At 42.7% G+C, this 25,743-nt stretch overlaps 1 protein-coding gene across 6 annotated transcripts; it reads right to left on the minus strand.

Annotated features, from left to right (window-relative positions):
* Positions 1–725: 725 nt before the first annotated feature.
* LOC104338760 (phospholipid scramblase 1) lies at positions 726–19,189 on the minus strand. Of its 6 annotated transcripts, none has more exons than XM_075418020.1 (10): positions 19,107–19,189; positions 15,896–16,035; positions 13,916–13,947; positions 12,722–12,811; positions 9,518–9,687; positions 8,426–8,468; positions 7,115–7,335; positions 6,126–6,287; positions 4,892–5,053; positions 726–2,826 (listed from the first exon to the last, which is right to left on the minus strand). In XM_075418020.1, the coding sequence occupies exons 3-10, from the start codon at positions 13,920–13,922 to the stop codon at positions 2,767–2,769; spliced, it is 915 nt and encodes a 304-aa protein (XP_075274135.1). In that variant the 5' UTR covers positions 13,923–13,947; positions 15,896–16,035; positions 19,107–19,189; the 3' UTR covers positions 726–2,766. The 6 variants fall into 6 exon arrangements, with proteins under 6 accessions (XP_075274135.1, XP_075274133.1, XP_075274134.1 ...); XM_075418018.1 differs by having other exon boundaries at positions 19,075–19,161; XM_075418019.1 differs by having other exon boundaries at positions 15,896–16,031; positions 19,075–19,148.
* Positions 19,190–25,743: the final 6,554 nt, after the last annotated feature.

Below are 25,743 nucleotides of genomic sequence, written 5' to 3' on the forward strand. Positions count from 1 at the left end.
GGTCAAAGTTGTTCTCATTAGTAAAACCAAGATGAAGTATGAGGGATGTAAGGGCTATCCTTGGGTCTAAAAAAAAGACCTGAAGAGGCCTTTTTATAAACTTCTCTAATATGAATTAAAATGTTTTTAGGAGACCAACTGTAACACAATATACTTTAAAACAATGTTCCTGCTCTTCTCATATTAGCAAAATTATTTCTCTCCTCAATTAGCAAAAACCCAATCTTGCTTAAGACTAAACAAGGAGTAAATTATTTTTTTCTTTTTCCTTTTTTTTCTACACTTACAATTTTCGCTTCTGGAAACTGGAATTAACTATGCTTTTTTTCTGAGAAACATCATATAAATTACGCCTTTCTGTGCCGTATTGACCCTAGGGTTTCATTAAGTGACTGCATCTCCTGTACAGCTGGAGATGAAAAACTTCCAGGAATGATACAGGTGGAAAGGTCATTAACAGAACTAGAGAAATCCATCTGAAAATCTCACTCTCTAAAGGTTTTATGTAACAGCTCTATCTAACCGAGATGGTATTGAACAACAGGCAGCATGCTGAAAGTCTTCTAATGCTTTCCAAAGCCTGGATTTATAGACAGGGGGATAAATCATTGTATTGCTTATAGTCTGATGGATGAAGAGTGGAGAGTTCTAGAGTCTGGTGATTTATTAAATGTGGATGCTGTTATGGGTTCTTTCAAAATGAAGACAGACAGCTCAAAGAATGATTTATTCTGGATTTAGCACAGTTTCTGAAATGAGCAAGTAAATACAGCTATCTCCAGAAGTTCTTGAAAAATCTAAGGAATAAGCACTTTTCAATTAAATATCATTAGGAAAAAGTGAAAGAGATTACAAAGGTGATAAGATAATGGTTTGGTTAACTAAAGAGTTACACCTTGATAGCTTTAGTTAGGACTTCTCATGTAATATTTTTAGCTTTACAAGAGACTGCGAGCCATTTCACAAGACAAAAGTTTATGAGCTGTGGAACCAGTATCAGAGCTATCCAGTCACCCAGCTGATGGGAAGTTCCCCTAATCCAATGCTCTCTCTGTCCTTTTACGATCTGAGGTTGTGGAACTTCTTTCCTGTTCTTACCACAATTCAGGCAAATCTAAGAGGCTTAGCTTGAACTTCTTACACCTTACTACGTAGCTGGATTCACATGCTGATTTCCCTTGGGCTATCTAGTTCTTCACCTTTTTTACTAATTTCACTAAATACATGGTAAAGAAATAAGCTGCAGCAATTTGACCACTAGACTCAAGCAGCACAAAATCAAAAAATCTAAATGACAGCAGCACAACTTGCACAACTTCATTGTTGGGTTTCACTGTATTTGAGAAGCCTGTTTGTAAGCAAAGATACCTTTGCTTTGACTGCACTTTACAGAATTGTTACTGCTTCCAATGGCAATTCCGCTTATGATACAAGAGTTGCAACATTTTTTTCCTACACATCTTGATGTGAAGTTGACCATTCTTGACTGTTTGCATGCTCACACTTCTCTTATTGCTCTACTGAGATGTATGTGAATCTTCTACGTAACTCTGTATGCAAGGTTTTTGGAACATTGGTGCTTCCAGGACTTGTGGGGAATACCTAAGCACAACGTTTGAAGATAAAATTTTTAATTACTTGGAGGAATTAAATAAAGTCTCCTGATTATGTCCTATTAGCCCAAGGTCCTAATAGCTTACTTAAATTTGCATACACTCCACAATTTATTGTCAAGGGGTGAATTTATGATGGAAGATGCTGTTTAGCATAGGCAAAGGTATCACTGTTTTGCCTACTTGCAAAATATTGCTCCATCCATTCATCAAACTGCCACAAACAGACCTCAATCTAAAGGAAAAAGTAAATTTAAATTTTATGCAGGACGTGCCATAGAATTAAACAGCTATTTTCAAATATCTCAAAAAAAATGGTTTTGGAATATTTGAGTAACTCTGCTCTCCGTTGAAAGCGCAGCTATTGAACATGCTTGAGCCTGGGACTTCACAACTACAGGCAGAACTGAACCTGTGTGTCACCCCTTGCAGGAAAAACAATACTGATGGGCTTAAGCATGTGACAGGTCTGGTCCCAAGTGTATTACTTATTTTTCTTTATATGTTTCTTCCATTCCTAACTGAAGCAATCAGAAACTTTTAGCAGATTTTAGCAAGACTGAATTTCTGGTATCTCCTTAATAGCTGGTCAATAAAGCACAAAATATTTTCAAAATACCAATAAGAAGATTTATCACTAGATTAATAGAATTTTTACAGTGATTTCTGATAGTTCTGTTCACTTAGATTACTTTGTTTTGAACATATATATTTGATAAGAAGTTGGAAACAACAGAATGTGAACACCGAGGCAAAACTACCAAAGAAGGATATACAGGAAAAGATCAAGGTCTCTTTATTAGGCTTACTGCTTATATTAATATTGAACATAGAAGTAGTCCTCCTTTTTAGCAATTACAGTAATTATAAGTAGTTATTTTACAATTCAAAATTTCTTGGAAAAAAACATTGCTATGTATTTCTATAAATTACAATATTGATCTGTGCAGACAAAGAGTTCTTATTTGGATACTAGAAATCATTTCCTCAGATTACAAAAAAGAAAAAAAAAAAGACCATAAAGCTTTTTGTTTATAGAAATATTACCACAAGCACAAGATATACAGTTCTCACATTCTTCCTGGAGCTCTGAAATCCACTGGAAAGTTGGGAAATTTATGTTCTTCTTCCTTCTATACAAAAGTTCTAGATTTCATTGCCAAACTCCTGTTCGCTGTTGTTTATCACCAGCATGCTCAAAAAACATGAAGTCCTAAGAAGGAAACAGAAAGCAAACAAAACAAATACTTCTTAAATGCAGTTCTTAGTTCAGAGATCTCCTGGTTGTTTTGCAAGGTACTCAAAGCACCTTCCTCTTAGAAACCTCAAATGATGCGAAGAAGTTAGGGGCAACTCTCTCCATCCCCCCGTCACCTGGGTCTCTCAGAACAGGACATGCACAGAGAGAGAAAGAGGTGGTGAAAGACCTACATGGAAACTTTAAATTATCACTAGCCAAAGCTATGCTTCCTTTACTCAGGATTCCTGCCCTGGCTTTGTTTGACTGACTCAGTCCCTTCCATTTTACCTCAGAGTGGAATCCATCACAATGGTGACTATCTTTACTTTTCACCAGGGCACCCCATTTTCTGTGTCTGGAGTCCTGGGTTGCTGGTGCTCACTAATGCTGCAATTCGTGCACATGGTAGCAAATGAACACACACAGCTAAGGAAAGCCTGGTTCGTGCACAGGGCTGTTAGAGGCTGGTAAGAACTTTCCAAACAAACTTAAGGTGCTTCACAAGCCCCTTTCGTCCTGCTCTACAGCCCTGCCAGCACAGAAGCAGTGCACGTTTTGAAATGGTACCTGATGCTGAATTGCACAGGTAAGTGGAAACATGAGCGTGTTGCACACTGTTTTCAAAGTGAGCTGCACTGCAGTATTTGACATAGCAGAGTCAGAGTGCAGCTGAAAAGCACTGTATCAAGTTAGGTGTGCTCTGCCTCCACAGAAGTCCCTCCCATTGGAAATGACTCCCCTGAGAGCATTTAATCGTGCTCACAAACTTCCAAGGAGAGTTGGGAGGAACTGGCTGCAGCATTCAGCTGCCCAGCTCACCAGCTCAGCAGGCTGCTCTAGCTTTGGATGGGTCTCTCGGGTATTCCTGGTGTGCACTTTTCTCGTCTCACTGTCCACATAAACAAGCTTTCCTCTGCTAATGTGTCTGTAAGGAGTCTTCCCTTTACAGGGTTTCTCAGTCCCATCACACATGAAGCTCTCCTTAAATATAGTCAGCACTTCATGTAGTCTAGAATAAGCTTATTTTCTGAAATAATTCTTTATTGCCCTCTGTGGTAGTTTTACACACAGCAAGTTCACAACAAGCTGTCACCCACTTCAAGGAGCTCAGAGTCAAATCCTTTACCAGCACAATTTGAACACTGAAATTAAGAATTCAGTTCATACTTGAGTATTAGCGAATGACAGACTGTACAGCCCCACGCTGGGGTGTGCAGTTGTCACAAACATCCCCAGGCCGGAGTGGGCAATTGTCTCAAGCATCCATCTTGAGAAATTGACAAAAGACCCTCGAATTAATCAAACTTCTAAATTGGGCATTGTGCTTTGGGAACTTCCTCATCTTGGTAAGGAAGTGTGGAAGACCAAGTGAAATCCTACAGAGGTAGGGTGTCAGCTTGCAAAACCTACCTATGTCATGTAGGCAAGAAAGTTGAGCACTTGCCTTTGGGGGAGCAATGTGAGACCACCAAGACTCCCTCCCCTCCATGCCCACTGGCTCATTTTTGAGAACTTTCGTGAAGCTATGAGACGGGCACCCAAAGGGTATAAAAGGAGACGGGGCCAGCCCCTTGCTGTATGCGCCCACCACCAGAAGACCCTGACCACCAGGTGCACGCCCACCACTGGAGGACTCTGACCACCAGCAGAGACCACCGCTGGATCCAAGGGTGGTGATATCTTTTCTCTTATTTATTCTCTTGCTCTACCTCTGGCTTTCTCAGCACATAAGGGTAATGTTGTCATAAGTGATGTTGTTATAAGTCTGTCAACCTGCTATATTCTGCGGTTTTGTGCAAGCAGACACTGTGTTGTTGAAACCTTTTGCCAAGTCAATATCCGTTTCCAACCCCACTGCGCTAAAAGTAATGTTATGAAGTTCCAAAGTTACCATTTTTTGTAATTCCACTACCATTCCAAGTAAAGCTTTGTTTTTAGTCAAGCCTCTTGGTCATTGTTATGACTCTCAGTGCTGCACAGAGAATTAAAAAGATCACTTTCCCCTATTCCGGCTGAGCGGCACGGTACACAGACTTACGATAAGGAAGCAAGCACCAATCATGACAGCTTTCATTTTTACGTCGAGGTCCATGGGGAACGTGATTCCAAAGTTATCTGCATCTGTGAAGGCTTCTTTCACAATCCCAGACCACTGCTTAGAAATCCTCCCAACAGTAGCAGTGTTGTCCACAGACTTCACCTAGTTTAATGTCAAATTTAAAAATCAACATCAAAACTGTCATTCATAATATTCCAAAATCCTTTTCATGATAGCTCCATTTGAAAGCTTCAGATTGAATTATCTGAATTAATGCAGTCATTGAATGCAACTCTTTGTACCAAAAGGCAACCCTGACTACCAGAAGGTTAGTCTTAAGTAGCACAGACATGAACTTCATTCTAAATCTGACTGCAGAGTTCAACGCTTTAATGGTGTTGGAAGACAGCTACCACATGCGTGCACACACACTCTGCTGGAAGTGCTGTCTTTTAGCCAAGAGAGTGAATTAGTTTCCCCTGCTTTTACTCACTTGAGTAATGTGCTAGTTTCACATTACTCAAGTGAAAATTAAACAAATTACGTTCTTCTGCTCCAAAGCAGAGATTAGCCCTTTGCCAACATTATGTTCCCTTAAGTTAGATCCAGTCTTCAGGGTCATGTGTAAGACTAGCCCCCAAAATAAAATCATACTAAATTTGCGTTAGCAACTATTTGCAATATTGCATTTTAATATTAAATGGTAGACTAGTGTATCTACTACTTAATGTGTACAAAAATAATGATGCACTAATCATTACTATTTTTAAGTGAAAGCTGTAACACTTCTGTCATTCAAATCTATATTTTAGAGCTAAAATATCTTGATTTATTTGGTCATTGAATGATTATTAAATTATTAAATGAGTGGTTGTAGGAAGTCATTTTAATAAATACTCAATACAACTAAGAATAACATTTTTTTGTTAAGGCCTAATATAAAAGATTCAAAAATATTTTGCTGCTAAATATTTCGATTAAGAGATTTGTGTGCAGACACAGGGAATCAGTCTCACTGATCACTGATGACTGGCTTTAACACATCATTTCTGGAAGTTTGTCTGGATTATCTAGAGCAATCCAGGTATCTAGAGAAGTGAGTTGATTATACTAGCATTAAAAATTATGTATTAATTACTTAATATATATTACAGTTCAGTTGACATATAATAAGTCGAGCAACAAACTACTATCAAAAAGAAGACACATACAAACAATTTTTAGCATTGCATACCTCAAAATTAATGTCCTCACAACAGCTGCAGACAACACACGGGCCATCAATTTTCAGTATATCCATTCTCTTCTCATTTTGAATGGTGAATTTTGGCAGGCAGGCATGCCAGTTCTGGACAACGTAACCAACTGGTGTTCCTGGAGGTGCCTGAACTTCCAGCTTCACATGAAAAAGAAAGCCTCCACATGAATGTTCATGCTTTGCTACGCTTGCTAGACAAAACCCACACTAGCATGCAAACCAAACACGTCTTATTTTTCCACAACAATCTGGCTTTCCAATGCATGAAGCTCCCTGGGATTTTCTGTGAATGTTTCCTGAAAGCTGCACACAAATTGCAGACCTCATTTGCAACTTTTGCCTTCACTGAAAACAATGAGATACTCCTGAGGCTGTGGAGCACACAAGCTATGCATCCACAGTACAAAGATCAAAGCCTAGAGAAAGAAAGGCTGTGAGCATCCTGAAAGCATTCAGCAAAGACATTACAGGATGCAGCTACTACCAGTCTCTCAGCAAGAGCTCTCAGTAGGCTCAGATTTGAGGTTTCAGAAGTTGCATCACCCATAATTATTTTAATATTAAAAAAGCTCATCATCTCATGCGTTGAATTTCACTGTAGCTTTCACAGCAAACTGAAAGCTCTAGCTGTTATTTTACGGAAGCCATTGCCTAACTCTTACATTGTAAGCCCGTCTCCAGCGCAGATTTCAACACTAGCCACAAGTTCCCTGACATGATGTTGAATCAAATTTTTCATTACCGTAACCAGAAGTGGCCAGGGTGAATCTAAGTGTTGCATTACACTTGCTTCTTCCCAGACCAAGGACCCCATGCACAAATTCCACAGATCTCTCTCCCCACCACTTACAAACAAAAACCCGACTTGTTTCACCTCGCCTCCTGATTCAAGACAACCCCATCTTAAAACTGCACCGGTGGACCACGTCCCACGTGAAGGAAGATGGCAAGAGAGAGCAACTCACTTCCTGCAAGCAGCAGGGAAAGCAGCACGAAGAACACCGGAGGGGTCTCTGCAGTGTTATCACCTCGTGGCCCAGGTTGTCTATAATGCGGAGGGTGAAGGGTCGTGATGGCCCACAGCAATTCCTGGTACAGCAGTCAGTGTCCTCTGCTGCGAAGTACACCCTTTGCCCCAGAGAATTCTTGATTTCATATTTGTTGTTTGTTTCAAAGCCAGTCAAAACTGAAAAACAGGAACAGCACTGTTAAATCTCTGAGGTGCATCTGGCCAGGAAAGTCACCATGCTAACTCTAAAGCTACCCTTTGGGAAGGCAGGCCTTGCTCAAAGTCTGCCGGAGGCAACTACTGGCAAAGAGAAGCAGTGGGGAAGGACCCTTGAGCAGAGCAGCCTGACAGAGAAGTTCAAAGAGGAGAAGCCACCATGAACACGGCAAAGCAGAAAGAGCACGGAGATGTCCATCAGTCCCCTTCCACCAGATATGGACACCTACTGCCAGAGCAAGCACCACAATTACAAACAACACAGCATGGAAGATTCCCAGGGAAGAGCTGAAGGGGTGAGAATTAAAGCAACTTATGAACTGGAGGGTGAAGCAAGAAAAGGGCTCTAGAGAGCACAAATACTTTCAGAATGAGAAGGCCACGTAAAAGGCCTTGCAGTCAAGATTCAAAGCAGCACAAACAGAAAACCAGAGCCAGGACAGAAAGTTTGATTAACTTCTCTAACAAATGAAAGTACTCTTTGAAGCATTATGGAAAGAAAATGCAGCGGCATTAGGTGTCAGCCGAGATGGATGGTCCATTTTATATTTTTGTATTTGAAAGACACTGATAATGTGACTTTGACATTCTTAAAGTGAATGGAATGAGGGGAGCAGAGGGAAAGCAGTTCAATTCACTAAAACAGCAGAATTGCCTGGAAACGGGATCAGAGCCGCATGCCACTATGGAATCAGATGGAGTAAGAAAGGACAGAAAAGAAGATCTTTAAGTGCAGAAGAGAAGCAAGTAGAGATCATGTGAATGAGTAACATAAGAAATATGTGACTTCAGCTGTAACTAGCTACCAAGATTATTCAGTCACATGGCTATGTATCTTTTAAGATAGAGAACCTGCTCAAAATCCACTGCTCTCCTATCTTCTCCTTCCTCTCCTCCACAACTTCTGCAGGAATTGAGACAGATAACAGAGGCAGGAAAGAGAAAGGTGGTGATCCACCTTAAATATACAGCATCAAAGAAAGTCTAAATTTTACCATTCTTGGGGATATTAGATTTACACATTTCTCTGATATAAATACTTTTCACTTACTCTCAAGAAGTTCAATTTGCTGATGAATTAATATCTGGTCAATCTGTTTGTGGTTGAAAAATTAAACAGAATAAATAGTTAACAAGTTGTAACTAAGAGAAATGTAGTTTTAAGAAGCATTGCTGTTTCATTTCAGAATGCAGCTTTATGGATCAATACATTGTCTAGAGGCAGATCATCTAGCAGTAAAGCTGTGGAAGCAGCTGATGTCCCCCTGTCCTGTCCTCTGTCAAATTAGCAGAACAGTGTTTCGGAGCAGCGGAGCAGATGGCAGCAGTTGTACCCAAGCTGGTCTGGTGACAAGCACGCCGGGCTAGTGTGTCTGCGCTCCTTTCAGGACTCGGGGTAGCTCAGCTACAGAGCCTGACAGAACCTTTGACACCACGTATCCCAGATGCCTACATCAGGAGTCCGTACAGAAAAAAGCAGAAGACTGAGAAATTTCAGAGCGGAAACTCAGCTACTGCTCAGCTCTGGGTGAAACTCAGGAAAAATCAGCCTCTCCTCACTGGTACTTTTTTTTTTTCTATTTTTTAAGCAATTTGCAAAACCGGCAACAATACATCTGTGTTAAGCCTTGATGTTTTCTCCCAGTACAAGGACGTATTCAATAATGTGGAATCAATTCTTATTTTGCTGTTAGCATTCTCTGTGTTGTGAAGTCTGACTAGCACCTCTCCTAACAACATTATGAAGAGGTGTGAAGAAAGCATCATGCAGAAAATTAAGCACCTCTAATGTGCTACACGTTGCCCATATTATATATATTTATTATATACACCTTGCCAAATCACATTACATCTCAAAAACAGTAGCTTCAGAAACGGGAAGGATGTATGATAGCCCTGTGCCCCCCTGTTCCTTTAGCCTCTCACTTGGTGGGAGAGCACTCCGTGAAGTGGTGGAGCCATAACAGGCACCTCCACACTCAAACATGCATCAACCACATTAATAAAGGCCTCACTTAGCAGCCCAAAACAGCAACCTATGCAGCTGCAACAATACCAGATGCTTTTCTTTGCTTTTTCATGGATGCAAGCTGTTTCTCGGGTGAATACCTGTTCTCTGGGGAAGGAGGAAGGGTGCAGGTACCTGTGTGAGGTATTCCAGTCCGGGAGGGCAGCTGGGAAGAGGAGGAGGGATGGGCATCCAGATTGTCCCCTCCTTCATGATGGGCTGATTCTGGATGGGTGGAGCAGCAAGTCCAGCCGGGATTCCCATGGTGTGTGGCTGGAAGCCATAGCTCCCCACACCCACGCCAGCTGGTGTGGTAGGAAAGATGCAGTTATTGAACTTAGATGTTGGAAAAGAATTGCCCCATGGATCTTCGAAAGATTAATTTCTTCTCTATTTTGAACTATGAAGATCCTTCTACCTACAATATATTTCAGTTACAAATACTACCACTCTCTCGAGGGAAGTTACACTGGATTGGGGTGTTCTAATCCCTCCCGGCAAAAGCAAACAAAATAAATAAATGCACTGTTCTTGAATATAGCAGAAAATGTATTCACATAAAGACAGGCAATTAAAAAATTAGAAATAAACAAATGAAGGTTATTTCTAAGTAGAGAAGACAGTATAACAAAATACATGAAGAGTATTGGCATTTACAAGTCATCAGTTGAACAAATGAGGAATTGTAAGACAAAGTTTTACTAGAATTATACCTTCTACTTATGTGATAGGAAATGTCCTTTCAGCAAAGCTCATCTGCAGTTTTCAAAGCAGGTAACTGTGATCCAAAAACTGCACTTTCCCGTTGGTTTAATGGATTCCCTTTCAAAATTCAGGAAATAACTCCTTCATGGAGGAGGTGTGTAGCAAAGAAGGAATTTTGTGAATGTCAGGTAAGTCTTCTCCAGTTAGCACTCAATAGGAAACACAAGCTCTTGTGGAGCACTCTAGGGTCTCAAGGCTCAGCACCCCACCAGACGGCACACACAGCACTGCCTTAGTGTTCACCACCCACCCACGCCCCGCGCTGTGCCCAGAGCCCTGTCTCCACCGGGTACCATCCTGCAGGAACATGGCCTGTGCTACAGAGATGCTTTATGACATGTAGCTGAAGCGGCTGAAGTTGCTATTGAAAGTTACAGAACAAGAACTATATTTTTCCCCTGATTTAATACTTTCCTGATAGGCAGATGAGGCCTTCAATCTGATGCAGAGGAATTTTGTATTTTATTCAGAAGCAAGCACAACGCACAAGTGACAAAGAATATTTTTGTAGAGCTGTACAAAGACGAGTAGTTCAAGAGGTGTTGACCACAGACTTATCTTTAGCCCAAATCAGTTCAGCACCAGCACTTCACACAGTACAAAAGACGGGCTGTACCCTGAGAAAGCTCACACTGTGGCCATAAGCAGGGCAGAACCTCAGGTGATGTCAACAGCTGTGGCTTAACACTCACAGGTGGCAGGATCACTGACCCCAGAGAAGGACCCACCCTTATGGCGTACAAAATTCTTTTTCTCTCTGAGCACATGCTTTGCACACAAACTATCTGTGGTGGTGCAGCCACCTGGGCCACTCTGAGACATCAGGATAAGCTCCATTGCGCTGTTATCTTGGATACAAGTACAGTGCTTTGGGCGTTGGGCACTCCCTGGCCACAGCTAGGCCACCCGCTGCTTGAACGACACAGCAGGATAAGCCATGCCTGCTTCAGCAAGAGCTCCTTGGTCATGCTGTTATCTTGGCCGTGCTGTTAACTTGGTCCAAGCGCAGCAGCCTGGAGCTGGGGTGGCCAGGTACCCCCTGGCCTCACCCAGGCCATCCGCTGCCTGAAGAGTCTACCAGGGCAACTCAGCACGAACTGTGGCTGGAATGGAGAGCACTGACCAAAGCCAACCATCTCACAATCCTATAAACAGCGATCCAAAGGTGAGACCCATTGAGCTTTCTGGGACTCCCCGCCACGCGCTGTGTGACCCAGCATCACCCCCTGTGCTGGGATGCCTCCCAGGGCAGATTTTGTGTGGCTTGAAAGATCGTCCGCCAACAGTTTCACGAGGACCCAAAAGCCTGATGTCACGAGGTTCACTGACCCTCTGTTCATGAATGCTGGCACATAAAAGCAAGTAATCCATGAAACTCACAAAAAGGGAGATTTTAATCGTAGGTTAACCTCTGTGTGTGTGTGCAATTTGGTTCAGAACCATTTGCCTGTCTGCGTGAATGTGATCCAGAATTATTTGTGTGCCCATACACGTGATTTGATTTAACCTTCATCTCTGTGTGCAACTCTGCTGTAAGTTTTGGGTGACCCCTTGCCATTCTCAGATCTTTAACTAAGTCACTATTTTGACTGTAACAAATTCTATTGAATCACTCTGTTAAACTGGCTGATGATTAAGTGCTGTTAATAATTATACGACCTAATCTTGTGATCTATCTCAAATATATTAATAAATCTGAAAATGCTGCTAAAATGAAGCAGTGTAACAAAATCCTATTCGTAACTATCTACTGCAATCGTGTGTAAGTGTGTGCACATACAATTAATCAAAAATTTAAAATGTTCCCTGACCTTCATGGCACAGGTAGCACGTGCCCATTCCTTGCTGAAGGCTAAATGTGTTTGCAGACCTCAGATTGCCTTCCCACAACATGCCCAAGCTTTAACTGATGAACAGTACAGTAACTTAGGCCAAACTTCTTATGTTTTATCTGTAACCTATGCTTTAAACCTGATTGTTAGATATCGTTCATTGCGATTTGTTAATTCAGAAAGCCATTAGTTGCCAGCACATGAGAAGCTATTTATGAGTGCTGCATTTTGAATGTGGAACAGAAAATGAGACAGAAAAGGAGAAAAGAAAATGAGTGAAAGTGTAAGGTATAACCACATGCAAAGTACAGCAACAGAGTAGGCAACAGGAACAGAATACATGGACCCGCAGAACTGCAAGAGGAAAACACATTTTTTCTTCAGTTCTTGATTTCTAGAGAAAAATATAGTGAAATACTGAAATAACATGTTAATCAAAAAATCTGATCATCAGCAAGAAGCTGCCACACATTAACTGCTTTGCATCACTAACACCTCCATAACAAATTCCCCACAGTGACCACTGAGCAACAGCCTATGTTTTTAACTTCTACCACTTAGCATATACTAACATGTAGCACCAAGAAGGAAAGAAGATGACTTTTCAGCAAAAGAGAAATTAACAGGAACTCTACAGAATTAACAGCAGAAAAGTAAATCAGAGATGGTCGCCCTCGTGAAATCTCCTACTTCCCGGGCTTATTCCCTAATGGTGTAGCAGATCTGCAGCCAAGCAACCCACCTTGGTAAGTTCCGAGTGCTTGCTGAGGGACTTGATTTTCTGGCACATAGTTAGCATTTGAAAATCCAGGTACTGGTGCAGGTTTGTATGCTGGAAGAATGGAACATATGCTTTGAGTATTGCTCTTTTCCTCCTGCCCTAGGGAGAAAGATCCCCAACATGGCCTCCTTCTTCAGAGTAGACATGTAACAAAATTAAGCAGCTGTTTTCTGTATAGCAAAAAACTGTATAACAAGCTTGTATTTATGTATAATATGTATAGTAAACATCAGTATAACTTACAGGAGTTCTGATCCTTAAAGTGCAAAAAAATGGCAGGTATTGCATATGATGTCATGAAGATGTCACAGAATCACAGAATCATTTAGCTTGCAAGGGACCTCTTGAGATCACCTAGCCCAACCCCTGCTCAAGTAGGGTCAGTTCACTCTCTGGACCAGAGGTGCCTTTATTCATTTGTATTCAGAAGGAGGCTTTAATTCAAAGAATTGCCAGGGAACAGACTGGCTGCCCTCCCGTACAGACAGACTGGTAATCATAGAATCATAGAAGAGTTTGAGTTGTAAGGGACCTTAAAGATCATTCCAGTTCCAACCCCCCTGCACTGGCCAGGGACACCTTTCACCAGACCAGGTTGCTCAAAGTCCCGTCCAACCTGGCCTTGAACACTGCCACAGCTTCTCTGGGCAACCTGTGCCAGAGCCTCACAACCTCCATGGTAAAGAATTTCTTTCTCATATCTAATCTAAATCTACCCTCTTTCAGCCTGAAGCCATTACCTCTTGTCCTATCATGAGCCATCATGTCCTATAATGAACTATTCTCCACTATATAAAACATTTTCTCCCAATTTCTTCAAGTTAGGACTACACTAATGCATCACCAGCAGACTCCAGAGGGTTACGGATTTAAAAACATTTACCAAGCTCAGTTTGTAAGCAGAAACATCTTGAATTTCAAGATTATTTGTTTGTTTATTTTGTTTAAGGTCAGAAATCAAGATCTGAAAATGTAAGCTATATGTTTGGTAAATGATTCAATTTTAAAATGTAAATAATTTCTATTTAAAACATTAACACATATTTCATAAAATTAGAAGGTAAACTAATAGCTAAGCTAATATTGCTTGAACACCTCAGAAGGACCCATGTTATCTTTGATATCAATGAAAAATGATGTTTACATTTTACTCACCTTGCATTGCTGTGGATCTGCTTATAAATGTTCTGAAAAACAACATTTTTATTTCATGGCGTTTTCAATATATAATTTCACACAAGAGCTATTCAGAGTTCTCTATTTATTATTAATAAAAGATACTTGCCTGTCTAAACTGTAGGAAAGCTGAATTACAAATACAAGCTAAAATAACTTAAATATCTCAGCTTCCTTCTAGGCTATGTCTCCACCACAACGTCAGTCTGACTTATCTATGCCTGTATTCATGCTTTGAGTATCATGAAATCATCCTCAACTCAGAGGAAAGCACTGGGATGTGCAGTTACTTCACTGCAGTGCGGGACTCCACTGTGCAGCCATTTAGAAACATCATGCAACTCACATGAACAAATCACTGCAGTAATTTCAGAGCAACCGGTTTAGTGTATTGATGTTGACTGCAAAACCTGCTTGGGTAAATCCTGGAGCAGCCATGATGCCATGTTACCACCTATTCAGTTCTTTATGCTATTCCACTTCTGAAGCTGTACAACTAAACATCACATATCTGATTTTTGGCTCAACGCAATAACAAAGGGTGGGCTTGCACCGGCAAGTGGGTTTCCACAGCATGGGTGGAAAGCCTGTCATGAGTGAAAGGGCCAACTGCTTGTCTTTTTCTTTCTACTTTCCCAGGGTTGGCAAAAGGAGTTAAGAAAAAAGCAGAAAGAACATTTACTGATGCCAGCATCAACCTTGAGAGAGATTCCTTTCAGTCCCCGGGGTAATGAGAGCAGCAAGACAATGGCGGCAACTTCTATTGAAGACAGAGGTCCAAAATAGCCAGGAGATCAGTAAGTGGAAGTATAAAAAAGAATAGTATAGGACCTCATTTGATAGAATCAAAAGCTTTAAAATAAACAACAAACCTAGTTATTCTTTAAAAAGAATGCAGTCCAATTTTAACAAGTAATATATTTTGTCTGTTATAGTTCTTCCAACTAGTTCAGTTCAATGAAGATCGTCATTCAAAGCTGGCAATTAAACTGAAACTGAAAGTGTTTCCTTCTTGCTTTTCACTCCCAGGGTAAAAGTGAAGGTCACAAGAGGATGTTTAATGGTTCTGGAATGACAGGGCATCTAGCTCACTTCCCAACTCGTAAACAATATCCTCTTTGTTTAATAAATTGGTCTTAAAGTGTTCCTTTTTTAATATATTTTTTCTTCTCCTTTACTAACTTTACTAACAAAACCACCATCCTGTTTTACATATTTTAATCGGATTCTGGTTGCCATATAAATATAAGTTAAAAAAAAGTAATAGGAAATAATTTAGAATTATACATCTAATTTAAAAATCTGAAAGAACACATTCAAACCACATAATTTAAACCTTGTTCTTGCAGTTAATAATATAGAGTGACAAATTTAATATATGACCATATTAAAATATGTTGAAAAAACTATAAGCTTGTAGGAATAGCATAAATTAAAGATGAATAAAAAAATGTTATTTAAACCAGCAAAAGATGAGTTTATCAGTCTATACTGTAAGACATTCCAGCTACCTGAACTTCAGTGAAATACTCAAAATTACAACTGAACCCTTTGGTAAAGGGAGAGTAGAGACAGAATCAATTTTATTTATTCCAAAGAAAGGCTTTATACTAACCCAGAACCTTTTTTCTCTCTACAACCACACATATACGCTACTGTGCAATCTAGTATTCAGAAAATATTGATATGCTCTATACCTAGAAATGCAACAAAGATTTTACAAAGTTAAACTCCCATTTCATCAGGCAGGATGCTAAAGAGAATAGTTAAGATTATTTGTTTTATTAAAATTGTCTCTTTTCTTCTATCGCTATTTATCTAGACTCCTTCTACCACCTCCAATTCAGTCACCACGATTAACATAATGTCAGTCATGCCCTGCTTTCCATCTGAATAATTTATATATAAAGATTGTGAAATAACAGAATATTCTGAAATACAAAAGGAACAAAAACTCACTTTTGTCAGTCTTTATATTGCGCAATATATTGTTCAGCCATGTTGTCATACACAGGGAAATTCCCACCTGGTGAAACCTCAGTCAAGAACGAGTAGTGATGGACAGACCTCTCACTTAGAAATGTGTTGGTTCCAGCTGCCTGGGTTATGCAAAGCAATGATTTGAAGCCTACATTTTCATTTCAGTCTAATAAAATGCATCTTCACATGCTGCTAGGTGTTACTAGTTCTAGTAATAGTTTTAAAATAAATATAGGGAACAATCATTGAAACATTACTTATGTAGCAGGAAAAAGTAAAGGTATTTGCATTTAGCTCTCACTAACACGAAAGTGGGAGAATGCTATTTCTTTGTAATAGAGTTAAAATCCATGGAATTAAAGAAAAAAAAAGAAAGTGCTTCAGCAAGTAGAAGACCATTACTGAATTCATTTTGGTTCAACAAAACAGTAGCTGCATGAATCCCTTGTGCTACGCTGGCCACATGCTTCAACCTGCACGCACAACATAAATTGAGAGTAAGTTGTGTTGGAGTGAATGAGCTGGCCATGGTGTTCCAGAAGAAGCAGCTGTACATCTTCGCGTACATCTTAAAGAAATTTTACAAGGCCCTGAGTAATCTGATCTAAATTTTAATTCAGGCTGGCTTTAAGCTGAGGAACAGACCAAATGACCTCCAAAGGTGATCCTTTCCAATCTCAATTATGCTACGATTATAAGGGTCCTTCCGATTTTATTAGACTGCCTGAGGTATTTGCTGATCAAACACTCCCCAAAATCCCCCAGCTGGAGTGCTGAAGGGTGAGAGGAGGGTGGGGACCAGGCTCTGGCTCCCAGCACCTCATCCCTTATAGGAATCATAGGAAATCTCAACTTTGAAAAGACCCATAAGGATCATCAAGTCCAACTCCCTGCTCCTCACAGGACTACCTAAAACTAAACCACATGACTAAGAGCATCATCCTGTCAATAAGCAAAGCAGTCTTTGGGATCTTCTGTGGAGAATTTGACTGAGAAATTTCTTGTGCTGTTCAGTCACAATGCCGACTCCTTGAACTTCAGAATAACATAATCAGCAAAGTAGGTCCTACCTGCTACGCACCAAACAGGCTTCACCTCAAGAGAAAAACTAAGGTTAATCTTTTGGGGAACAGAACATTTCTAGTCAGTTGAAAGGCTGATGAAGGGATCATCTCAAGCCCTTGCATGCAGATAAATTCTTTCTTTCTTTGTACACACTTGTAGATAACAGTAAATAACTCCCTAGGCCTATGTTGGGTTAGGGCTGTGTGAGGGACCCTGGGCTGGGAAAAGCCAACAAGTTTTGCCTTTTCCTGGCAGATGCTCATAGTAACTCAGAGCTCTGGGTCCACTCTTCACAGGGAGTGCAGATGAGAGATAAATCTCTCTCCTGCAGAGGAGGGGACGTACTCAGGTTCTGCTTTACATGATGGAAAGCAGAAGTGATTTTTCTGACAGGAAGAAAGCACAAGGGGAACAGGGAGCGCTTCATGCAGAGCGGCTGTGTTAATGAAACACAGCCCCTGGGGGGGCTGCGGTCCCCCCACCGCACCTGCATGCTGGGAGCGGGACAGCTGGGAGCAGCCAGCTGCCTCTCCTGAACCCCGCAGTGTGGCTTCCGACCTCAACCACTGCAACGCAGAGGAAACGAAAGGCGAAAGGGCTGCCACACACACACGAAATGGTCCCTCCACTGCCGAGAGTGGCCGTTCAGCCGCCAGTGAAAAAGCTGATGGCAGACCACCACACTCCGTTTGCTGTACTGCTCACGAGAGAAAGGAATGCGTATCAGGAAGTCTCATTCTTCACACCTTGTCCCTTTATGTTGTGCTAGCTGGAACCCATATTGCCAGCCTTCCTCCTCATCCATAGGAGCTCCCAGACTTCTTCCCTTTGCTCTCAGGAGTAATAGTCAATTGCTGCAATAGCCTAAACCCTCTCATCCAGCACCAGCACATCCAGCACCAGCACACCCAGCTGGTGCCCCACTTTCTCCTTACTTGCTTTAAATGTTACTGAAATGGGTGACAGGGAAGCAACCCTCGGAGACATCCAGGTGCCCAAGCACAGTGTCTTTCCACCTCCAGGAGTTTTTAAGCCCAGGCACTTAAGGAAATCACATCGCTAGATTGTTCCTTTTTAAGGAATGGCAGAATGTCCACGCTTCTTTTCAGTCACTTTCTCATTTTCAGAACTGCATTACACAGCTACATCTCCCTTACCCTGATGCCTGTCAGTAGATACGGTGCAATTGATTTCGAAAGGTCTTAATTCAGTTAACTACAGAGCTTCCTGTTTTTGTCAAACAGCACACCAGCGTGACAATCAGTTTCGTTTCTTATCCAGCTCATTAAAACACTGCCAAGAGCATATTAGCATCAGCCCCCAGGCACAAACATCATGCATGGTGCCATTTAAATACCAAGCCAGGCCCTTTCTGAGAAGGTTTATGATTCAAAAAACAGGCTTAGAAAGCCAAATAGCAGTGAGGCATGCATTAGTTCACCCTAGCCAGCTTTGTGGCACTTGTTTTCATCATCACGTTATGTTGGACCATTCAGCCACTGGATTTTAACCTTGACTGCTGGAGAAACAGTATACTTAAAAATAATCTTGTTAACCTAATTAAACCGGTTATTTTCTGTTAAAGTTAACAAAATAGCCTTCAGGGAAGGAATGGAATGAGCTATAAGTTGACACAAAATTATTTTGTTCTGCTGCAGTAAGGTACCCTCTCCTCTTACACAGACATCTCTCCTGAAACCTGGGAGTCCCGACACCTGAGAGCCAAAAAACCAGGTCCCCACCCGGGTATCCAGCCTCGCTGAGACGAGGGCCCATCTCTAACGCTGCTGGGCACAGGACCACCGCGGGCTCTCCTGCCACAGCCTCAGCGGAAAGATCATTCCTTAAACCGGTCTCTGCAAGTGAGTTACTTTGCCACCCTTAATAACTAATAACCGTTATTTGTTATTAAGCTATAACACCTTAATAACTAACTGCTGCGAAAGGGAGACGTTTTCTGATTTAATGCACAACGCCAAGCTGGAAACTGCAGCCCTCCCAATCCTCACGCCCTTTGCACGGCCCTGGTAATCATTAAGCGTCCCTGGGACGAGAAAAAGAAAAGATGCCTGGCGAGAGAAAGGAAATCGTACACGGGAGAGCAGTCAGACACAGCAAGGAGTACCCCTTCCCAACGGCGAGGCGTCGTCCCGCACGGAACTCCGCGTCCAGCCGCGCCGGACCCCTCCGCCCGTCCCCGTCCCGTCCCGTCCCGTCCCGTCCCGTCGGCTCCGGACCGCCCAGCGCTGCGGGGCGGGAGCTGCGCGGGACCGCCCCGGGGGAGGCGGGGCCGGGGCCCTCGCTTCCCGGGGCGAGGGGCCCGCACCGCTTCGCCTTCCCGCTGGGAAACCCCGCCTATGAGCCGCCCCGGGAGCCGCGGGGCGGGGGGGCCCACAGCCCAGGAGCCCCGCCGCGGCTTACTTTTGCTACGGCAGTGGAACGCGGTGTCGAGTGTTTTCCTGCGGTTAAGTGATGCGGTGTTTCTAGAAGGTTTTCCAGGAATTCGGAGTAGTAATGCCTCCCGCGGGGTAACTTCTACAACCAAAGTAACGCTGGTGTTCTTGCGTGAAGGAGGAATGGCAGTTCAAACTCGCCCATGTGACTGTTGTCTTTTATATGTGTATCAAATGATTATTTACAGTAACGTACAATCCTAAAAAAAATAATCTTAGGTTTCCAGTAATCTTTACACTATCACCTCCTCCCGTCTGAAGAAGTTTCCACTGTAACCTAAATGTTCAGCAAAGACAGCTGGTTTCTGTGAAATATCTGTCAAGGGAAGAAAAAATCCCCAAACCTAAACCTTTACTTGGTGCTTACCCTGAGGCACCAGTTTGGAAAGGGTTCCTGAAAACACAGGTGATTTGAGGAAATGATTACCTTGTCTTTGGTTCATTCTAATGTTTGATACTACATTAGTGCTTGTCGGTACAAAACTATTTGGAGAAATACAGACAGTGCAGTGCATTCATACTGCTTGAGGAAACACTGCTTAAGTCTGAAAAGGTCCAAAGTTTCTAAAAGTTTCCTATAACTTTTTAATTGTTTTTGTATTTCAAAAACATTTGCCTCTAGACAGCTACCCCAAACATGAGTCTTACAAAAAGGGACAGTTTCATGATGCAAAATGCAGACATATGTGATTGTGAGAACTGGGGCAAGGGATGGAGGCACCTATTAATTTGTCTCCTCTTTTGATAACAATTTTAACCTTACAAGGTAAAGCCCAGGAAGGACAGACAATACTTTAATTTCAAATCTGACTGTATACCAACACATTTTGTGCATGGCCCCAAGTTTACTGTACTTCCCTGGTTCTGCGTAGGCTCTGTGGAGCTACTCACCGTCCTTAATCCATTAGCAACCCTCCAGTGACGAAGAACAGGAGAGCTGCTGAAGGTCTTTCACATAAAAGCAGCTGCAGTTTTGGACCCAGACGATCACTCTAAAACAAAGGCTCATCAAGGTTTCTGTTAAATAAGGTTTACCATAAATTTATTTTTTAAAAAAAGACATACTGCTGTATCTCAAAGTGCCCCGTTTTTTGGTGGATTTGTTGTTGGGTCATGTGTCAGCATTTAGAGCAGGGCAGCAGTAAACTGAGTGGCAGATGCTCTCTATTAACCCCCTCCCTCCCCACCCTGGGAAGGGAAAAAGGAGGAAAAGGGAGAGAGACTTACAAATTGAATATTGAAACAGCTTTGCTAATAATGCTAATAATATTAAGAACAAGAGCAATAAAACAAAATACACAAAACCAGTACTGAGTGTCCCGGAGCTGGGTGCCGTGGGCACTGGCGTCCCACCAGCAGCTGCCGGACAGCACCAGGAAGTCCCAGACTGGCCTTGGCGGTAGACAGGAACTGGAGTCAGGAATGCACATGTTGGAATCTGGATCAGGATCACAGGCAGGACAAGGAGCAGGATCCTCTTCAGAAGCCGGTCATGGGCTTAGAGAGCGAGACCCTCGTGATCCCCCAGCTTTAAACTGAGTATGACGTGTATGGCACGGAATACCGCGTTGGTCAGTATCGGGTCCCCTGTTCTGTCCGCCCCTCCCTGCAACTACGACCCTTCACGACTCCTCCTCTGTGGAACCTAAAAGATCTATTGGTGACCTTGGTTGCTATAGGAATAATTATTAACATGGGCCTTTTTCTGCCTTCCATTCCTACCGTTAGCTCAGTAGAACTATAAACGTTAGGTGTTATCAGCCTTGGAGCAGACATTTTAAGACATGCAGCCAACTTCAGAAAAATGCAGTTGCTTAGAAGAACTTAGCTGTAAGGAAAAGTCATTAAAAGAGAATTCTGTTTTAACCAGAACCAGGACATCATGTAAAATTAAGACAGGGAAGTGTTAAATCCCTCACTTTCAGCTCAGCTTTCTAAGAAAGAAGCTACTTTATTATGCAACATGTTGTATGTTCTAAATATTGTCAGGTTAAAGATGATCAAAATATGCAGTTAACATCAGTGTTACACAGATAAGCCATGAATATATAAAACTAAAATGCCTGATTTTATAAGGGTCATTGTACATTTACACAATGCTTGTTAATGACCGTCATAAAACGTTCCAGGGTTACAGAGAAGCTGGTATAACATATTGCAGAGGGTTGGCTTACAGAGATGTTTCTTTAAATGTCACTGTTAAGATCCATATGGACGTCCTATTGTCTACAAATACATAGTCTATATTTTTACTGTAATGGATTGTCATTTACATATTAATGAATTTTTAATCTTTAGATTCTAGAAAACCAACTACATTCCAGATTTTTTTTTCTAACACAATATTTTTCTAACAAAATATTTTCATAGAATCATAGAATCACAGAATCATTAAGGTTGGAAAAGACCTCTAAGATCACATCCAACCGTCAACCCAACACCACCATGCCTTCTAAACCACGTCTTGAAGTGCCACATCTACACATTTTTTTAACACCTCCAGGGATGGTGACTTCACCACCTCCCTGGGCAGCCTGTTCCAATGCTTCACAACTCTTTCAGTAAAGAAATTTTTCCTAATATCCAATCCAAACCTCCCCTGGCACAAGTTGGGGCCATTTTCTCTCATCGCTAGTTACTTGGGAGAAGAGACCAACAGCTGCCTCACTACAACCTCCTTTCAGGCAGTTGTAGAGAGCGGATAAGGTCTCCTCTCAGCCTCCTCTTCTCCAGACTAAACAACCCCAGTTCCCTCAGCCGCTCCTCGTAAGACTTGTTCTCTAGACCCCTTACCAGCCTCGTTGCCCTTCTCTGGACATGCTCCAGCACCTCAATGTCCTTCCTGTAGTGAGGGGCCCAAAATTGAACACACTATTTGAGGTGTGGCCTCACCAGTGCCAAGTACAGGGGGATGATCACTTCCCTACTCTTGCTGGCCACACTATTCCTGATACAAGCCAGAATGCGTTGGCCTTCTTGGCCACTTGGGCACACTGCTAGCTCGTGTTCAGCCAGCTGTCGATCAACACCCCCAGGTCCTTATCCGCCAGGCAGCTTTCCCAAGCCTGGAGTGTTGCATGGGGTTGTTGTGACCGAAGTGCAGGACCTGCCACTTGGCCTTGTTGAACATCATATGATTGACCTTTAGGCCCATCGATCCAGCCTGTCCAGGACCCCTCTGCAGAGCCTTCCTACCCCCAAGCAGATCGACACTCCCACCCAACTATTTCTCATCTGCAAACTTACTGAGGGAGCACTCAATCCCCTCATCCAGATCATTGATAAAGATATTAAACAAGACTGGCCTCAAAACTGAGCCCTGGAGAACACCACTCATGACCTGCCACCAACTGGATATAACTCCATTCACCACCACTCTCTGGGCTTGGCCATTCAGCCAGTTTTTTACCCAGCAAAGGGTACACCCATCCAAACCATGAACAGCTAGTTTTTCCAGGAGGATGCTGTGGGAAATGGTGTCAACAGCCTTACTAAAGTCCAGGTTGATAACATCCACAGCCTTTCCCTCATCCTCTAGGCAGATCATAGAATCACAGAATCACAGAATAGTAGGGGTTGGAAGGGACCTCTGTGGGTCATCTAGTCCAACCCTCCTGCCGAAGCAGGGTCACATACAGCAGGCTGCACAGGACCTTGTCCAGGCGGGTCTTGAATATCTCCAGAGGAGACTCCACAACCTCCCTGGGCAGCCTGTTCCAGTGCTCCGTCACCCTCAGAGGGAAGAAGTTCTTTCTCATGTTCAGACGGAACTTCCTGTGCCTCAGTTTGTGCCCATTGCCCCTTGTCCTGTCACTGGGCACCACTGAAAAGAGCTTGGCCCCATCCTCCTGACACCCACCCTTCAGATATTTGTAAGCATTTATAAGGTCCCCTCGCAGCCTTCTCTTCTTCAGGCTGAACAAGCCCAGCTCCCTCAGCCTCTCCTCGTAGGGGAGATGTTCCAGTCCCCTCATCATCCTTGTAGCCCTCCGCTGGACTCTCTCCAGTAGCTCTTCATCTTTCTTGAACTGGGGAGCCCAGAACTGGACACAGTACTCTAGATGAGGCCTCACCAGGGCAGTGTAGAGGGGAAGGAGAACCTCCCTCGTCCTGCTGGCCACACTCTTCTTGATGCACCCCAGGATTCCATTGGCTTTCTTGGCAGCCAGGGCACACTGCTGGCTCATGGTTAACCTGTCGTCCACTAGGACACCCAGGTCCCTCTCCGCAGAGCTGCTCTCCAGCAGGTCCACCCCAAGCCTGTACTGGTGCATGAGGTTGTTCCTCCCCAGGTGCAGGACCCTGCATTTGGCTTTGTTGAACCTCATCAGGTTTCTCTCTGCCCAGCTTTCCAGCCTGTCCAGGTCACGCTGAATGGCAGCACAGCCTTCTGGTGTATCTACCACTCCTCCCAGTTTGGCACCCAAACTTGCTGAGGGTACATTCTAACTCTTCATCCAGGTCGTTGATGAAGAAGTTAAACAAGGCTGGGCCCAGTACTGACCCCTGGGGGACACCACTTGTTACCAGCCTCCAACTAGACTCAGCGCCGCTGATGACAACCCTCTGAGTTCTGCCATTCAGCCAGTTCTCTATCCACTTCACCGACCACTCATCCAGCCCACACTTCCTGAGCTTCCCTAGGAGAATATCATGGGAGACTGTGTCGAAAGCCTTGCTGAAGTCAAGGTAGACAACATCCACGGCTCTCCCTTCGTCTACCCAGCCAGTCATGTCATCGTAGAAAGCTATTAGATTGGTCAGGCATGATTTCCCCTTGGTGAATCCATGCTGACTACTCCTGATAACCTTCTTTTCTTCCACTTGCTTCATGATGGCCTCCAGGATAAGCTGCTCCATCACCTTTCCCGGGATGGAGGTGAGGCTGACCGGCCTGTAGTTCCCTGGGTCCTCCTTCTTGCCCTTTTTGAAGATTGGAATGACATTGGCCTTTCTCCAGTCCTCGGGCACCTCTCCTGTCCTCCAGGACATCTGGTAATATCTGGTAATAGAAGGAGATCAGGTTGGTCAAGCAGCACCTGCCTTTCATGAACCCATGCTGGCTGGGCCTGATCCCCTGGTTGTCCTTCACATGCCCGGTGAGTGCACTCAGGACGAATCGCTTCATAATCTTGCCCAGCACAGAGGTCAGGCTGACAAGTCTGTAGTTACCCGGATCCTCCTTCCAGCCCTTCTTGGCAATGGGTGTTACACTGGCAATCCTCCAGTCATCTGGGACCTCCTCTGTTAGTCAGGACTGCTGATAGATGATGGAGAGTGGCTTGGCCAGCTCCTCTGCCAGCTCCCTGAGTGCTCTTGGGTGGATCCCATCCAGCCCCATAGACTTGTGAGTGTCCAGGTGGTGTAGCAGGCCATTAACTGCTTCCTCCTGGATTATGGGTGGTTTATTCTGCTCTCCACAAATTTCGTAAATTTTAAATCTAATACTTAATTCTGCTGCTAGTTTCTTCAATGTTTCTGGTTCCCAGATCATCTAATAAACATAATAAACTAAGCTTTAAAAAAAACCCAACAACTTAAGGTATTTTAAACTTCTGTTCATACTGCTGAAAGTCATGGCTTTCATTCTTCAGAAGCCTTTGCATATTATTACATATACAATTTGTACAGGTGCAGATAAATCCTGATGAGATGCCATATGCAAGCCTTACTTTCAGGATAGCAGAATTACAAAAAAGAACAGTTCTGTTCTGTCAAAGGATCTAAATAATGGATCTATGGTAATAAAATGCACTTTTGATACTTCCATCTCTAGGCTGCCACTATCCTTTTATTTCATAATACATTCCTACTCCTCAAGGTTTAGGACTACTTCAAGACAAGCACTAGTTACCTATGAAGAAGGTCATCCTGTTCTACAGATGAGTAGGCCCTCAGAAGAATGACAGCAGGGTGTTGTTGATACTGAATGCTGTGCTGTTTACAAATCCACATGTTTAATAGCCACGCAAACCCAAAAACCTCTATCAAAATGTATTACTCTGTTTCACTGGGAAAAAACCCAACCCAATCTAGCACATGCTTTCTTTTTTAGGGCCTTTTTTTCCTCTTGCAGAGTGGAAGGGCAGAAAGGACATTGCATATCTGAATGTAAAATGCAAAAAATTTCTAAAGATTACTTAGCTTTTCATCTTACAGTATTTACTTTTTCTACCTCCAACATTAGAATATAGTATAATGTATATAATGTATGGAACAGAAGGTATTTCCCTCCTCTGGCCATCAAAATATTTGGGCTACACAAAATTCAAGCAGTACAATAAATGTTCAAATTATGACATGAATATA

This window comes from Opisthocomus hoazin, chromosome 4 (assembly GCF_030867145.1).
Source record: "Opisthocomus hoazin isolate bOpiHoa1 chromosome 4, bOpiHoa1.hap1, whole genome shotgun sequence".
NCBI classification, from domain to species: Eukaryota; Metazoa; Chordata; class Aves; order Opisthocomiformes; family Opisthocomidae; genus Opisthocomus; species Opisthocomus hoazin.

Excerpts from the sequence above, each read along its gene's own strand:
- LOC104338760 (XM_009944829.2), bottom strand. The coding sequence starts at position 13,961 with ATGTTGTTTTTCAGAACATTTATAAGCAGATCCACAGCAATGCAAG. Across the intron at positions 7,336-8,425 it reads GCAAATTGAACTTCTTGAGA|TTTTGACTGGCTTTGAAACA; the intron begins GTAAGTGAAAAG and ends CCTGTTTTTCAG. Across the intron at positions 6,288-7,114 it reads TTCCCTGCTGCTTGCAGGAA|CTGGAAGTTCAGGCACCTCC; the intron begins GTGAGTTGCTCT and ends TTTCATGTGAAG.